Below are 12,744 nucleotides of genomic sequence, written 5' to 3'. Positions count from 1 at the left end.
AAGTTGTTTTAAAATTGGATACTTCGAAATCAATTGTAAAATTAGGCCTAATAGAGAGTGCTGCAAAATACAACTACATCACTACTTTGTCCTTCATCCATGACAACATTTGCCCTCTTGCAACGGACCATCACGGTGATAATATTTCAACCATAAACATAGCATCCCTTTCACTCAATATATAAGGGCAAAAATGGTCCGAAAACTGGAGCATGAAAATAAAAACATCATTTGCATTCTTGCAATAAATCATTAAAATAATATTACTCAAGAAAAAAATTGCATCATCTCCTTCAATGCTACCTCAAAATAAAAATATCCTAACAATTCATTTAAATACATTGAATGTTAGAAATTATAATCTGACTTAAAGTCAAATTATAGGAATTTTAGGAATTTGATAAATATTATGAATTATTATTTATTTAGATTTTTTTTGTGTTAATTAAGACTCTAGTCCTAATGGGAATTGAAATCGTAGTACAAGTATGATTAGTCATAATAGGAATTGAAATCCTAGTATGAATATGATTAGTTTATTATAAATAAATTTATTATTATATTGAAAAGTAGGATGTAAGAGAGATGTCAAATAGGATTTATGACAACAAATTCACAAATTCAAATTATGGGAGGTTGTTGAAATTATAATCCGATCTAAAGCCAAATGAGAAGAATTTTAGAAATTAGATGAATATTAAAAACTGTTAATTATTTAGATTTTCGATGTTAATTAGGACTCCTAATCTAATATGAATTGGAATCCTAGTACAAGTATGATTAATTTATTATAAATAGGCATGTTATTATGTTAGAAAGTATAACACAATATGATGTGTTTATCTACTTACCTAAAAGGGTAACGTGAACATTTTAAAACCTTAGCATAATCACCAAGAGAAGTATTTATTCACATACTTTTCAAATAGTCAAGCATAAATGCCAGACTTTTTGGGTTTTTGATGACATGCTCTAAAACTTGAAATAAGGTGAATTTATTTTTTAATATAGGAGTAATTATTATTGGTTTTTGAAATATATATAAATATATAGTATAACTAATTAATTATGTATTCAATTCAATGAGAAGCCAGTGCATTAATATAATCCTAATGAAGAAAATACAAAATCTTATATTAAAAAGTAAACGAGAGTAAATAAGTCCAATATTCTAAAGTAGTTGAGATCGCCATTTTAATCTAAACCTAACTTTGCAATTCGTAGATTTCTGAGATAACTCTGGCATCGCAATAATTTGGTCAATTTCCAATCTGCTTTCATCACTATCAATTTGAACATCTTTCAAATAATGCCGCCAGCATTTGATGGAACAAGATGTACAACACTTGGGGTTCTCCTCTTTGTTCCTAAACTTGTTATATAAGACCTGCATTGTAATCACATTTTATAACCATAGTTAGACTATGAGCCCTATTTGGATTTCTTGCTAAGAAATCTTAAACTGTTTCATAATCCCAATAAGAGTTTTTATGCTTGTTTGACCAATTTTGTTCAAAGGGGTCATGTCTTAGAAAAGAGTTTAAGATAAAAGTCATTAAAATGTTGTTCCTTATAAAACCTCTCTCTTTGTTTATATAAAGAAGAACAAATTGGGAACTTTCTATTTTTGACTTCACCAAATAGAAGTTAAATGATACTTTTAAGTTAATTCAAATAAAGCCAGAATTAATTAACATTGAGGAAGAAGAAAATTTATTACCTTCAAGAACCTGACATTGGTCCCGGATAGAATTGATAAAGTTTGAGGGTGACACATCCAAAGCATGCGATCTATGATGTACTGGAATCTACTGCAGTACGATACCCTTAAATATAAATGCTTGATATCATAAACAGGGGGAGATAGAATTGGTCTCAGCTTTCTAGGAATAATGAGCTCCTTCAATAAAAAAGTAAGCAATGATTCAGAAAAAAAGCTTTTTGTAATTAAAATAAATAAATAAATAAAAGGATGAGATGAAGGGAAATTTTACCTCTTTGGATTTTATGAGTAAATTTATAACTTGGCAATTCTTCGATTTTTCAAAAAATTCCTTCAATTGAGGGATGAAAAAATGGCTATAATCATTATAATTCCTGAAGTGAATCTCGGCTTCCCGCAGAGATGAAGTATTCATAGATGATATCGTAGAGGTTAAAGGCATTCTATAGCCCGAATACGTAAATGATTGGAGATTTGGAGCATCAATCTTGAGTTTCGCCTCCTTCTGCAATGGAGTTAGTTTTAGTTCTAATCTCTTGAGCTGATGATGCGAAATCTCAATCCTTTGCAATCGAGTGGAGTCTATCTCCAATCGCTCAAGATTCGGAAATCCAGAGTCGAGATTTTGGAGGAAATCATTTGTTATATGTGGATCATGGAGTATTAGTTCTCTCAGAAATTCACAGGGCGTCAAGACCATGTCACACGGCAAGCGTCCACAATGATAGACGAGATGTTGAAGGCTTGGTGCATCGATTTCTATCCTTCTCAAATTATAACAGCAAATTACTTCAAGCCTATGTAGATTAGCAAGCCCGGAAACATGAAGTTTTTGCAAACCACCGCAAGATGCAATGTCCAAATCCTCGATCAACGGGCAACTTGATATCAGTTGCCGAATTGCTTGTTCATCACACCGGATTTGTCTTAAACACAACTTTCGTAGCGCCGGAAGATCTATATCACCACAGATTTCCAATCTGCATTGCTCTAAACTGAGAACTGTAATTGTTGTGGTAGAAAAAATTTTAGCCGGCAAGCCGTAAGGCTTTGCTATTGACCTAGGTCGCAAATATAGGTCTAGCTCCTTCACCTTCCTCTCAAGTGCCGCGTCGATCCATGAGTCTATCAGCGATTCCGATTCGATGTCATCGAGATCCAGATGGAGCCGAAGTCTCGCAAGATTTACGTCTTTCGGACGGAGTCTTAGGGAGGAATCGATGGCATTGATGAATGAGGAGACATCAGTGTTTTTGCGACATGACTCGAGAAAATCCGGGCACTGAAACATTAAAAGAGAGAGAGAGGAAAAAGGAGACAGCTTTCGCCATGCCTGTGAGAGTAAACTGGATCGAGCAACGTCCTTAGTAGGAAGTAAACCCAAGATTCTTATCAATATGTCATCAGGCAGGTGCGATATTCGATCTTGTTCCTCCGCCATTACTGAAACTGAAACTATTCTCATGCAAGATTGCGTGTATTTAATAATAATATATAGAAATCAACATTCCTAATTCCATTAGGTGTTTTGAGGAAATAAAAAATAAGAAGGAGGTCAATCTTAGTTGTATTCCTACTCTACCTTAATTCTCTCCTACCTTCCAAAAACGGTATGATTTTGATTTTTGTTTTTAATAATAATATATAGAAATCAATATTCCTAATTCCCCCCGAATTTTGAGGGAAAAAAGAAGAAGCCTTTTCTTCATATTTTAATTCCTGGATAGAATTTCGTTTTTGAAAATAATTCAGAATCATTTTAATTTATTTAAAAAAAAAAATCTTTTTGAGAACATTATCAAACAAAATTTGAATTTCTACAAAAGGAAAAAAAAAAATCTAAATCCATATAAAATATTAATTTTACTATTTTATAATTTTTAATAGTATATTTGGTTCAAGAAAAGAAAAAACATTGAGAAAAATAATTTTTTTATTTTAAATTTTAATATGAAAAATAGTAAAGAGAATCAAATGTAATTAAAAAATTTATATTTTTTTTATATAGACAGTTAAAATTATTGTTGATATTCAATAAGAGATGGGACACCAAAATGAGTGAAGCGTCATCTCTTACAAGATACAATAACATCGAACAAAAAGAGGAATAAGATGTTTTTTATCCGGGCAGGGTCGCGGAGTATATTTGGCTCTGTGCCAGTCAGGGGCATCACAGAGTGGCCGCCCTCGTGGTACCATCTGAGCTATTAGCCCAGATGGTACCAAGAGGGCAACCAAAAAGACCTTAGTCTTGAGTTCGAATCCTGGGGAGGCCACTCTGTGATGCCCCTGACTAGCACAGAGCCAAATATACTCCGCGACCCTGACGTCTTATGGGGCCATTTGCTTATTTGGCCCTTTGGAGGGTGACGTCCCCAGGATTCGAACTCGGGACCTTAACCCAAACAGTTGCCCTCCTAGTAGATGGCATCACATAGTGGCCTCCCGAGGATTCGAACTTGGGTCCTGTAGGCCTTAAGGCTTAGGACATTCTCGAGAGGCTACTAGCTCAGATGGTACCAGGAACGTCCTAAGCCTTAAGGCCTATAGGACCCAAGTTCGAATCCTGAGGAGGCCAGTCTGTGATGCCCCTCACTGGCACAGAGCCAAATATACTCCGCGGCCCTGTCCGGATAAAAAACAAATGACATCCCAACAATTTCTACAATTAAAATTTAGAGTCAAATGTGACAATTTCAAATTCAAAAAAGAAGAGTATGGAGAGCCAACACTTCAACTACAATATATGGGCTATCTCCAAGATCATAACACATCACAATTTTTATCAGAATACTCACAATATCACAAGCTAAATGTAGAGATGGGCCACCTTTAAGGTGCTAAAAGAAAATGTTATAGCAGAAACCTAACCAAGTTGCTTTTTAACATATAACCCCTTTGACACACACATCTCCTAATCTGTTAAACAAAAATATCAGTTCAAAGATGAAAACTTCTGAGTGAAATGCACCCACTAAATTACTATAAAACATTGTTTGGTGTCTTTTTAATGTAATAACATGCTTAATACGATAGGCGAGAGCGGTTGCCAAAACTCTTTGGTTACTTCCACAGTGTTTCAAGTGAAAATGACTGATCAGCTACCTACTAATATCTTGAAATATATATACCTTACAGACTCATCAATTCTTTAAATGAGACCTGACCAGTAGATGACAGTTGCAAGTTTAAAACAGGCTCTGCATCCTAGGCTATCATACATGGCAACTCTCAAGTAAGATACCAAAAAAAAAAAAGGCTCTAAAATCTATCACAAAATTGGATCTGGGAGATGGTGATAACCTGTGGTGTGCAACCTTTCTATAGTGTGTGAAAATGTGAAAATTCTAGAAGATGAGGAGCAAGTTTTCAGCAAATCCCATGGAGCTCCAAAGTTTTGACCTATGGTAATAATCCGACTAGGATTTTTTCCATTTCCAGCAATACTTGTAGTTGAAGATGCAACTCATATGAAATCTAAGGAGATCTATGGCGCCTATGAAATTCTGGTTAATCATTTGAAGGCTGAAGGGTATGTGCTAAATTCTGGTTTCTCATGGAGGGATTGTTTGATTCAGTTGATAGGAGAAGGCATAATAGGGAGCCACCTGGCAATTGAGAAGTGGAACAACTTTTGGAAATAGGAATTCTGAGTTTACGAATTACTGTATGAGTATTTTTGTTATGTCTAGAATGTAATGTTGGAGAGTAATGAAGATGTGGATAAGAGTCCATCCACTTGAATGGATTGGATAATTGAAGTCGACTCGAAAATTTTAGATGGATATATTCAAATTTCTGTTAGAATGATGGCCAAACAAGGTTGGCATGGTCAGTTTACAGGCAGATTGAACCGTATATGTATGTATACATATATTTTATCTGTTTATATTATGCTTATTTTGGAAGGAATACTTGCAGAGGACGGGTTAAGGAGGGGATTAAATGCATTGGTCTCCTCAAGGCTATCAAAGTCGAAGCAATAGTATTATCCTTAGGATAAGTGTTCCTTCAGGAAAATTTACGAAAAAGCAAGAATAGCAAACTGCATCAATAGTGGTAAGAGAAGCCAAATTACAAGTTAAAATAGAGAAATTTCTTCCTTCTATTTGTAACATTAACTCAGTAGATTTTTGCGAAGATAATGAATCACTTTCTGGATATATTACATGGAAATCAAGAACATCTGATCGCCTATGTAGCTATGCTTAAAGTTAGTAAGCTGGCCTATGGAAATGATTGATAGATTACCAAAGGGAAGCATTAGGTATCTTATAGATAACCGATGTGGTTAATTATAATAAGTACCAGTGTAATTTGTTTTAGGAAATAATTTGTTTTTTAAAAATAGTTTTAGTATAAACAAATGCTTTTAGAAAAAAAATATTCAGTATTTGGAAAAATTTAGAAAATATTTTCTTATTTGAAAAATTATTTGTAATATTTTTCTATGTCTAATTTAATTTTCCTTTTTCTTTTTTCTTTTCATCTAAAACTCCTAGGGAAATTAGGGAAAGGGGAGGTCATAATTAAATTTTAAAAAATTTGAATTTAATACCTTATTACTTTTATTTTAACTTTTAATATAAAAATTAAATAATTTAAAAATATAAAAATTTTAATTAATCTTAATTACATTTGTTTCTCATTACTATTTTAATCATAAAATTAAAATGAGAATTTTCTTTTTTAATTTTTTCTTTCCTTGAACCAAACATGCTATTGTAAAATTATTACTTTATATAAATTTAGAATTTTTTTGTGCAAAAAAACAAATTTTGTCGACAAAGTTCTAAAAACAATTTTTAAAAAAATTAAAATAATTCTGAATTATTTTAAAAAATAAAATTCTGATTAGGAATTCAAATATGAAAACAAAAAAAGAAAGCTTTTTCTTTTCTTTTCTTTTCTTTTATTTGGCTTGTTATTTAAGCTTAAAAAAATGATTTTTTATTTTCAAAAATTGTTACCATTACCGAGTATCAACTTTAGAATTTCAATAAAATTATTTTGGGTTATGTTTGGTTCCATAAAAAAGGTGAAGGAAAGTATAAGGGAAAAAAAATAGAAATAAAAAATCCAAGGAAAGGAAATAAAAAAAAAGAGTTTAAATCAATAAATTATTTTATATATTACTTCAAACACATTTAACTTATTTTTTTCATAAATTTTTAACTAATTTTAATTATATTTAATTTTCTCACATATTCTTTTTGTATTGAAATCAAAAATGAAAAAAAATCATTTTTCTTAATATATATATATATATATAATTTTTTTTTTTTTGAAATCAAACATAGGTTTACTAATTCTGACGTGATGTTTTTAAATAAGAAAGAGTAATCGTGAATATGCTAAAAAAGGGTTGTCTTAAACACATTTGTTAACTTTTGATGAAAACAAAGGTTCTACTTAATTATAAAAATTATTATTATTTTTTAAAAAAGAATGGTAACATTTTTAAAAATATTAATAATGATATCATAATATTTGAAAATTTCAAATAAATTTCAATTTATTTAAAAAATTGACATTACATTAAAAATAAATAAATATAAAACGAGTGCAAAATAATTAATATAATAATATTGTATCCATTAACAATAAAAACAAAAATCAAAAATCAAAATCATGCCATTTTTGGAAGGTAGGAGAGAATTAAGGTACAGTAGGAATACAACTAAGATTGACTTCCTTTTTTATTTTTTATTTCCTCAAAACACCTAATGGGAAAGCTGCTGAATTCAGTTGGTATGAAGATGTGATCCTTGATGCATGCTGTCAGAATATTGCTTCAAGTAATGAGATATGGAATCCTGTAGTTGAACATCTCTTACAAGACTATGCTAAGGAGATCAACAAACAAAATACATTAGGAGTGAATGGTGAGTTGTTGAAGAAATTATGGTCTCTGGCCGGACACCAGTTGCATCATGTGTATTTAAGGGAAAGCTTGCTCGATTGGCTCCTCAGTTCAGTGGGTATAATCAGCATAAATCTCAAGAATTTCTCGCTTTCTTACTGGATGATCTGGAACTTACATTTGGGAATGGGAAGGCTCGTGGTTAAGCTCTTTGTGCAGGATTTAATCTGGAAATATAAGAACAAGAGGAAAGCAATCCGGCAGATAAGATCATCAACATGAAGTTGACCAAGCAGAAGCAGTCAAATGTGGGCTTTATCGTACATGCATTGAAATGAGCTTGAAATATCCGAAGAAAGGAAGGTGGGCGTGCCATGTGACCTGGGCCAACTACTGATCTGAACTTCTTAGGCAAGTTTTCTGTCTCTGTTCTATGGGTTTCCTGGGTATAAAATTCTATGTTGTTTTTTTTTTCTAAGCTAGACTTTGTAATTGATATGCTTATTCTTGCTCAGTGACATCCTTAAGTGTGTGCTTCAATTTTTTTGTTTTTGAAAAATAGTTTTAGTATAAACAAATGCTTTTGGAAAAAAAAAAAAAATCAGTATTTAGAAAAATTTAGAAAATATTTTCACAGTTGAAAAATTAGATCGGTGATTTTTTTAATAACGATTTTAGAGAAAATATTTGATTTAAAAATAATTAAAATAAAAGCATTCTACCTTTAAAAATCTATTATGAAATTTTAATAACAGTCTTAAAACACGATTATTAGCTTTTAATACAAAACAAAGATTATACTTGATTATTAAAATTATTATGAATATTTTTTTTAAAAAAAGAATGACAATATTTTTAAATATTAATAAATAATTATAATATTTTAAATTTTCAAATAAATTTTAATTTGTGGAGTTAAGCTAGCTGCTCCACTTGCTTTGAGTGTGCGTTGAAGAAGCAACAGCAGTGTAGACGAATTACATAACCAATAGGACAAGACATCATCGTTATCCTTGACCTTTAGATAGTGAATTTTACGAAATGTTAGCATCTGGCTTATAACATCAGAATTCAAGCATGAATTGATCTCCAGTTAATTTTCACTCATTCTTCCAGTGAAATATCTTGGTGCCATTAAGCAAATTGAATTCAGTTTACCAGGTCCAACAAGGGGATTGACAGTAATCACTATTTTCAAACATCCAAGATATAGGAACCAAGTAAAACAGAGGTCAGTTATACCTCTATTGCTGCACCTATTTTCTGAATGATACGATCAAATACACTGGTTCTTTCAACCTCAAATGACCTCCATTGGAGAAGGGATTTGTAAATCAGGCAAGCAGCAATAGGCCTGCCCCCAGAGAATCCTAGATCTTGTGAAATACACTTGATTAGCAGGTCTTGGTTTTCCTGCACCAGAAAAAATGATTAGCATGAAGAAAATATCTGGGAATTACAAGTACTAATATGAATATTGAGTACATGTGGAGCATGCCTCAGGTAAAAATTCATAATTTTTAAATGACCACCAAACTACTGCCCTGGAAAAAAAAAAAAAGAAGGAAAGACCAAAAGAGGATATGCACCTGCTGCTTCTCATTGAGAGATTTCTGGGGCTTTTCCTCAGATACAGGTTCCTGTGGAGAAGAAAGGGCAAGACTTGAATCCTGAGACATTTTAAAGATGGTGGGACACAAAGTACGTGGTTTATTTTTCATCTCTCAATCAAGAGTGTTGGGTATAACGTAAGTGATAAAATTACTCGAGATTCTCTTACCAATTGTTTCTTTGCTTCTCCATTTAGAACATTTCCATTCTCAGGAGTTCTCTGCAATCCAGAAAAAATAGCTCAACATTTATTTCCATGAGGACATTTGAGGTGCAACAACGGATAAATTGCATGCTGTTGATACCTGAAGAATTGGTGTTTTTGGTCGTGCAGATAAAGCTTTAGCAGTTGGTGATATGGCCAGTGCCTGTTGACGAAGTACTTGATTCTCTGATTCTAAATTAGAAAGCTTCTCTTCAAGCCTATCATTAGTGACAGAAAAGTTAAAAAAATGAAATAAAAGAACATAATATAATCGAGAGGGGCATGCTGGAATTCTGTCAGCATCACATATCCAGTTTCTTCCATGTTGTGAACTCTGCCAAAGTGCTAGGTGGTTGAAAATGTAAATCAAAAAACAGTTGAAACTAGGAACTTTTAAGTATTAAGAGATATTGAATCTCGATTCGGCACCTGATTAATCAAGAAGCATGCTGAAGAAGGACAATTCTGGACAATAAAACTTAAATTTGAAAATCAAGAAAATATTACAGATTATATGTGAGCAAAATGTTGGTGGTGGACTCATCAATCCACATGAGTAAAAAGTTGATGGTAAAGGGCACAGGTGGAATCAACACAAATAGGTAGTGTAGTTGTCTCAGGTTCTCCAGATATTTAATGCAGTATTACCAATAAGACATTGAAAACTTCCAAATGGTTCCATTTTGTATGTTTTGTTACAAACCTCTGCACTGAATCCTGGAGTTGATCCACTTTCTTCCTGCATCACCAAGCTTTGTGGTTAGTTCCTCATTTTGGGCCTGAGCAGCAGCACAAGCTCGCTTGGCCTCTTCTGCTGCTTGTGTTTGTGATAGTAAAGAAGCCTGTAAATTTGCAAATGGTTGTCACTCTAATCCACAGTTCTAATAATTAACACATATGCTAACATCAACAGAAGGTATATTAAACTGCAACAGGAATTCCCTGATTTCCAACTTTTCCACTTTCTGATACTTCCAACCAAGCGTTCATGGCTAGCTTCAAGTCTTAAGTTAAATCAACAAATAGTAGTATATGTACTATGAAAAAGGTTGAAAACAAATTTTAAAAAAATCTTAAAATACCGAAAATTCCAAACACAAACCATCAAAGAAAAGTGTAAGTGTATGTACCTGAATTCTTTAGTGTACCAAGATGAAAGTCAAGTGGTCTAAATATGAACATAAGACATAGCTGCATTTAAGACTAAGGTGGCGTTTGTTTTTTTACTTAATTCTAAATAAAACCTTAATACTTAATAGTATTAAATATTAGGTTGTTTGTTTTTGTAGTATTTTATTTCTATTAAGTATTAAAAAGTAAAAAAAACCATTGTGTTATTTTTTCTATTTAGAAAAAACCACATATTCTGGCTTTTTCTGTTTAGTAAAAAGTTCATAAAAAGTCATGAAAAAGTAAAAAAACAAACACCACCTAATTGTGTCGTAATTTAGATTTTAAATTATGATACAAAAGTATCCCAAGTGTGTCCATAACCAAGCCTAAACATGTGATCATCCATTGTTGTCAAATGTGTGTGAATTGTGATAAGTAAGTCAAAAGCATATATTAACCGAAAACATAAAATCAAGGAGACATGAATTCAAATTAATATATTCATTTAAAGCCAATTATCATACAATCATCCGATGGCTTATTTAGGTAAAAGAATGTAAAGAAAAAAAATTACCCTAATCACAATCTTAACTCATCAAACAACCAATATTCTTTCAAACAATTCCCTAAATGCCAATTCTTACAACACTCATGTGTGGCCCGGTTCGTCCACACCCAAACCAGATTCAATATATCAAAATAAATCATGCAATTGAGGAAAAATTAGAAGGAAAGCAAGATGATATAAAAGATAAAAATCAAAGATAGAAAATTCAATAACTTAACTAAGGATCTTCCAAAATTCGACCTTTCAAGCCATGTTCAGCTCATCTTCATTAAGCAGCCAACTTTATCGCTTTTTCTTCACTGATTTTCAGCTATAAGTTTCCCACATGACCACCGAAATCCACCATTTCTCCATGGGAATTCAGCCATTAAAATTCTATTACCTGAACGCCTTTCTCTCACCATAAAATATTCTATCACCAAAGCCCTAACTACTCTCATGACCACATAACCAGCCATTCTCTCCTCCACGTTCTCTCATCGCCATCCACACCTTCATCGCCGGAGATAGCCCCGCCGTGATCTCCCTTTCCCTCCAGTGCACCTTCACCCATCGCCGCCCTTCCTTTCTCTCATGCCGACACTGCCACCCTTTCCACCATGCCTACATCGCACCTGTTCCCATGATACTCGGGCGCATTGGACTCATTCATTATTGATGTTGGGCTTCCATTATTGATATTTGGGTTTGTTGATTTTTGTTTTGGGCCTTTGCGCTTTGTTTGTGGGTTGCAGCGATTTTATTTTCATTTGGGCCTTATGGCATTGTTATACATGTAAATGCATTATTAACATGTGGTTTTTGTTTGTACACATTTATTTAATTTGACTAATTATTCTATAAATACATTATTATTATTATTATTATTATTATTATTATTATTTTAGGCTTATTTTATTACTTAATGGAGAATAAGTGTTTTTTAAGCAAAATGGTGAACTTTTGTTTTTTAAATAAGAATCAAATTTGAATATTTTTTAAAAATAAAATAAAATTATGAAACTCTTTCCTTTTCTAAAAAAAAAAAAATGAATAAAAGACATTTTGTTACCAAAGTTAACAGAAATTTGGTTCATAGAAATTTGAAAAAATATATATAAAAGAAAAAAAAAGGATAAAAACTAAAAAATAATAATTAAAATATTTAAATTTAATAAATGATTTGTATATGTTACTTGAAACTCAATATTTTATAAAAAGATTAAATAATTTTAAATTGCATGAATGTTTAATTAATTTTAATTATATTTGATTTTTTAAAAAAAATTATAATAAAATTAAATAAAAAATTAGTTTTTTAATTATTTTTCCTTGGTATTTTTCTTAAACAAAACATACTATTAAAAATTATGAAATTGTAAAATTATCGTTTTGTATAGATAAATAATTTTTTATTTTGTATAAAATCAAAATTGGTTTGAATATATTCTAAGTTTTTTTAAAAAATAATTTTCAATTATTTTTAAGAATAAAATTCTATTAAGAAACTGAAATATGAAAACAACATTCTTGGAGCATGCATACCAATTACTAACTTTGGAATTGTGATAAATTACAAATTTTGATTTGATGTTTTTAAAGAGGAAAGTGTAACCTGGGATGGAACAAAAATCATTGATTGTGAATGGCCCAAAAAGGAAAGTCTTAAGGCACGTTTGTTA

At 31.6% G+C, this 12,744-nt stretch overlaps 1 protein-coding gene and 1 long non-coding RNA gene across 2 annotated transcripts; both read right to left on the bottom strand.

The window, feature by feature from the left end:
- Positions 1 to 1,159: 1,159 nt before the first annotated feature.
- On the bottom strand, positions 1,160 to 3,408 carry LOC104880213 (putative F-box/LRR-repeat protein At5g02700). The gene is made up of 3 exons (XM_010656215.3): positions 1,995 to 3,408; positions 1,721 to 1,900; positions 1,160 to 1,387 (listed from the first exon to the last, which is right to left on the bottom strand). Exons 1-3 carry the CDS (start codon positions 3,186 to 3,188, stop codon positions 1,172 to 1,174), a joined length of 1,590 nt encoding a protein of 529 aa, XP_010654517.1. The 5' UTR covers positions 3,189 to 3,408; the 3' UTR covers positions 1,160 to 1,171.
- Positions 3,409 to 8,696: 5,288 nt separating this feature from the next.
- Positions 8,697 to 11,720, bottom strand: LOC100244649 (uncharacterized). Its single transcript, XR_786541.3, has 6 exons — positions 11,302 to 11,720; positions 10,106 to 10,244; positions 9,503 to 9,620; positions 9,367 to 9,417; positions 9,176 to 9,256; positions 8,697 to 8,999 (listed from the first exon to the last, which is right to left on the bottom strand). It is a non-coding gene; the product is annotated as an uncharacterized LOC100244649 (long non-coding RNA).
- Between the last annotated feature and the right edge of the window lie 1,024 nt (positions 11,721 to 12,744).

This window comes from Vitis vinifera, chromosome 9, assembly GCF_030704535.1.
Source record: "Vitis vinifera cultivar Pinot Noir 40024 chromosome 9, ASM3070453v1".
NCBI classification, from domain to species: Eukaryota; Viridiplantae; Streptophyta; class Magnoliopsida; order Vitales; family Vitaceae; genus Vitis; species Vitis vinifera.
This window is presented reverse-complemented; position numbering and strand designations above follow the sequence as displayed.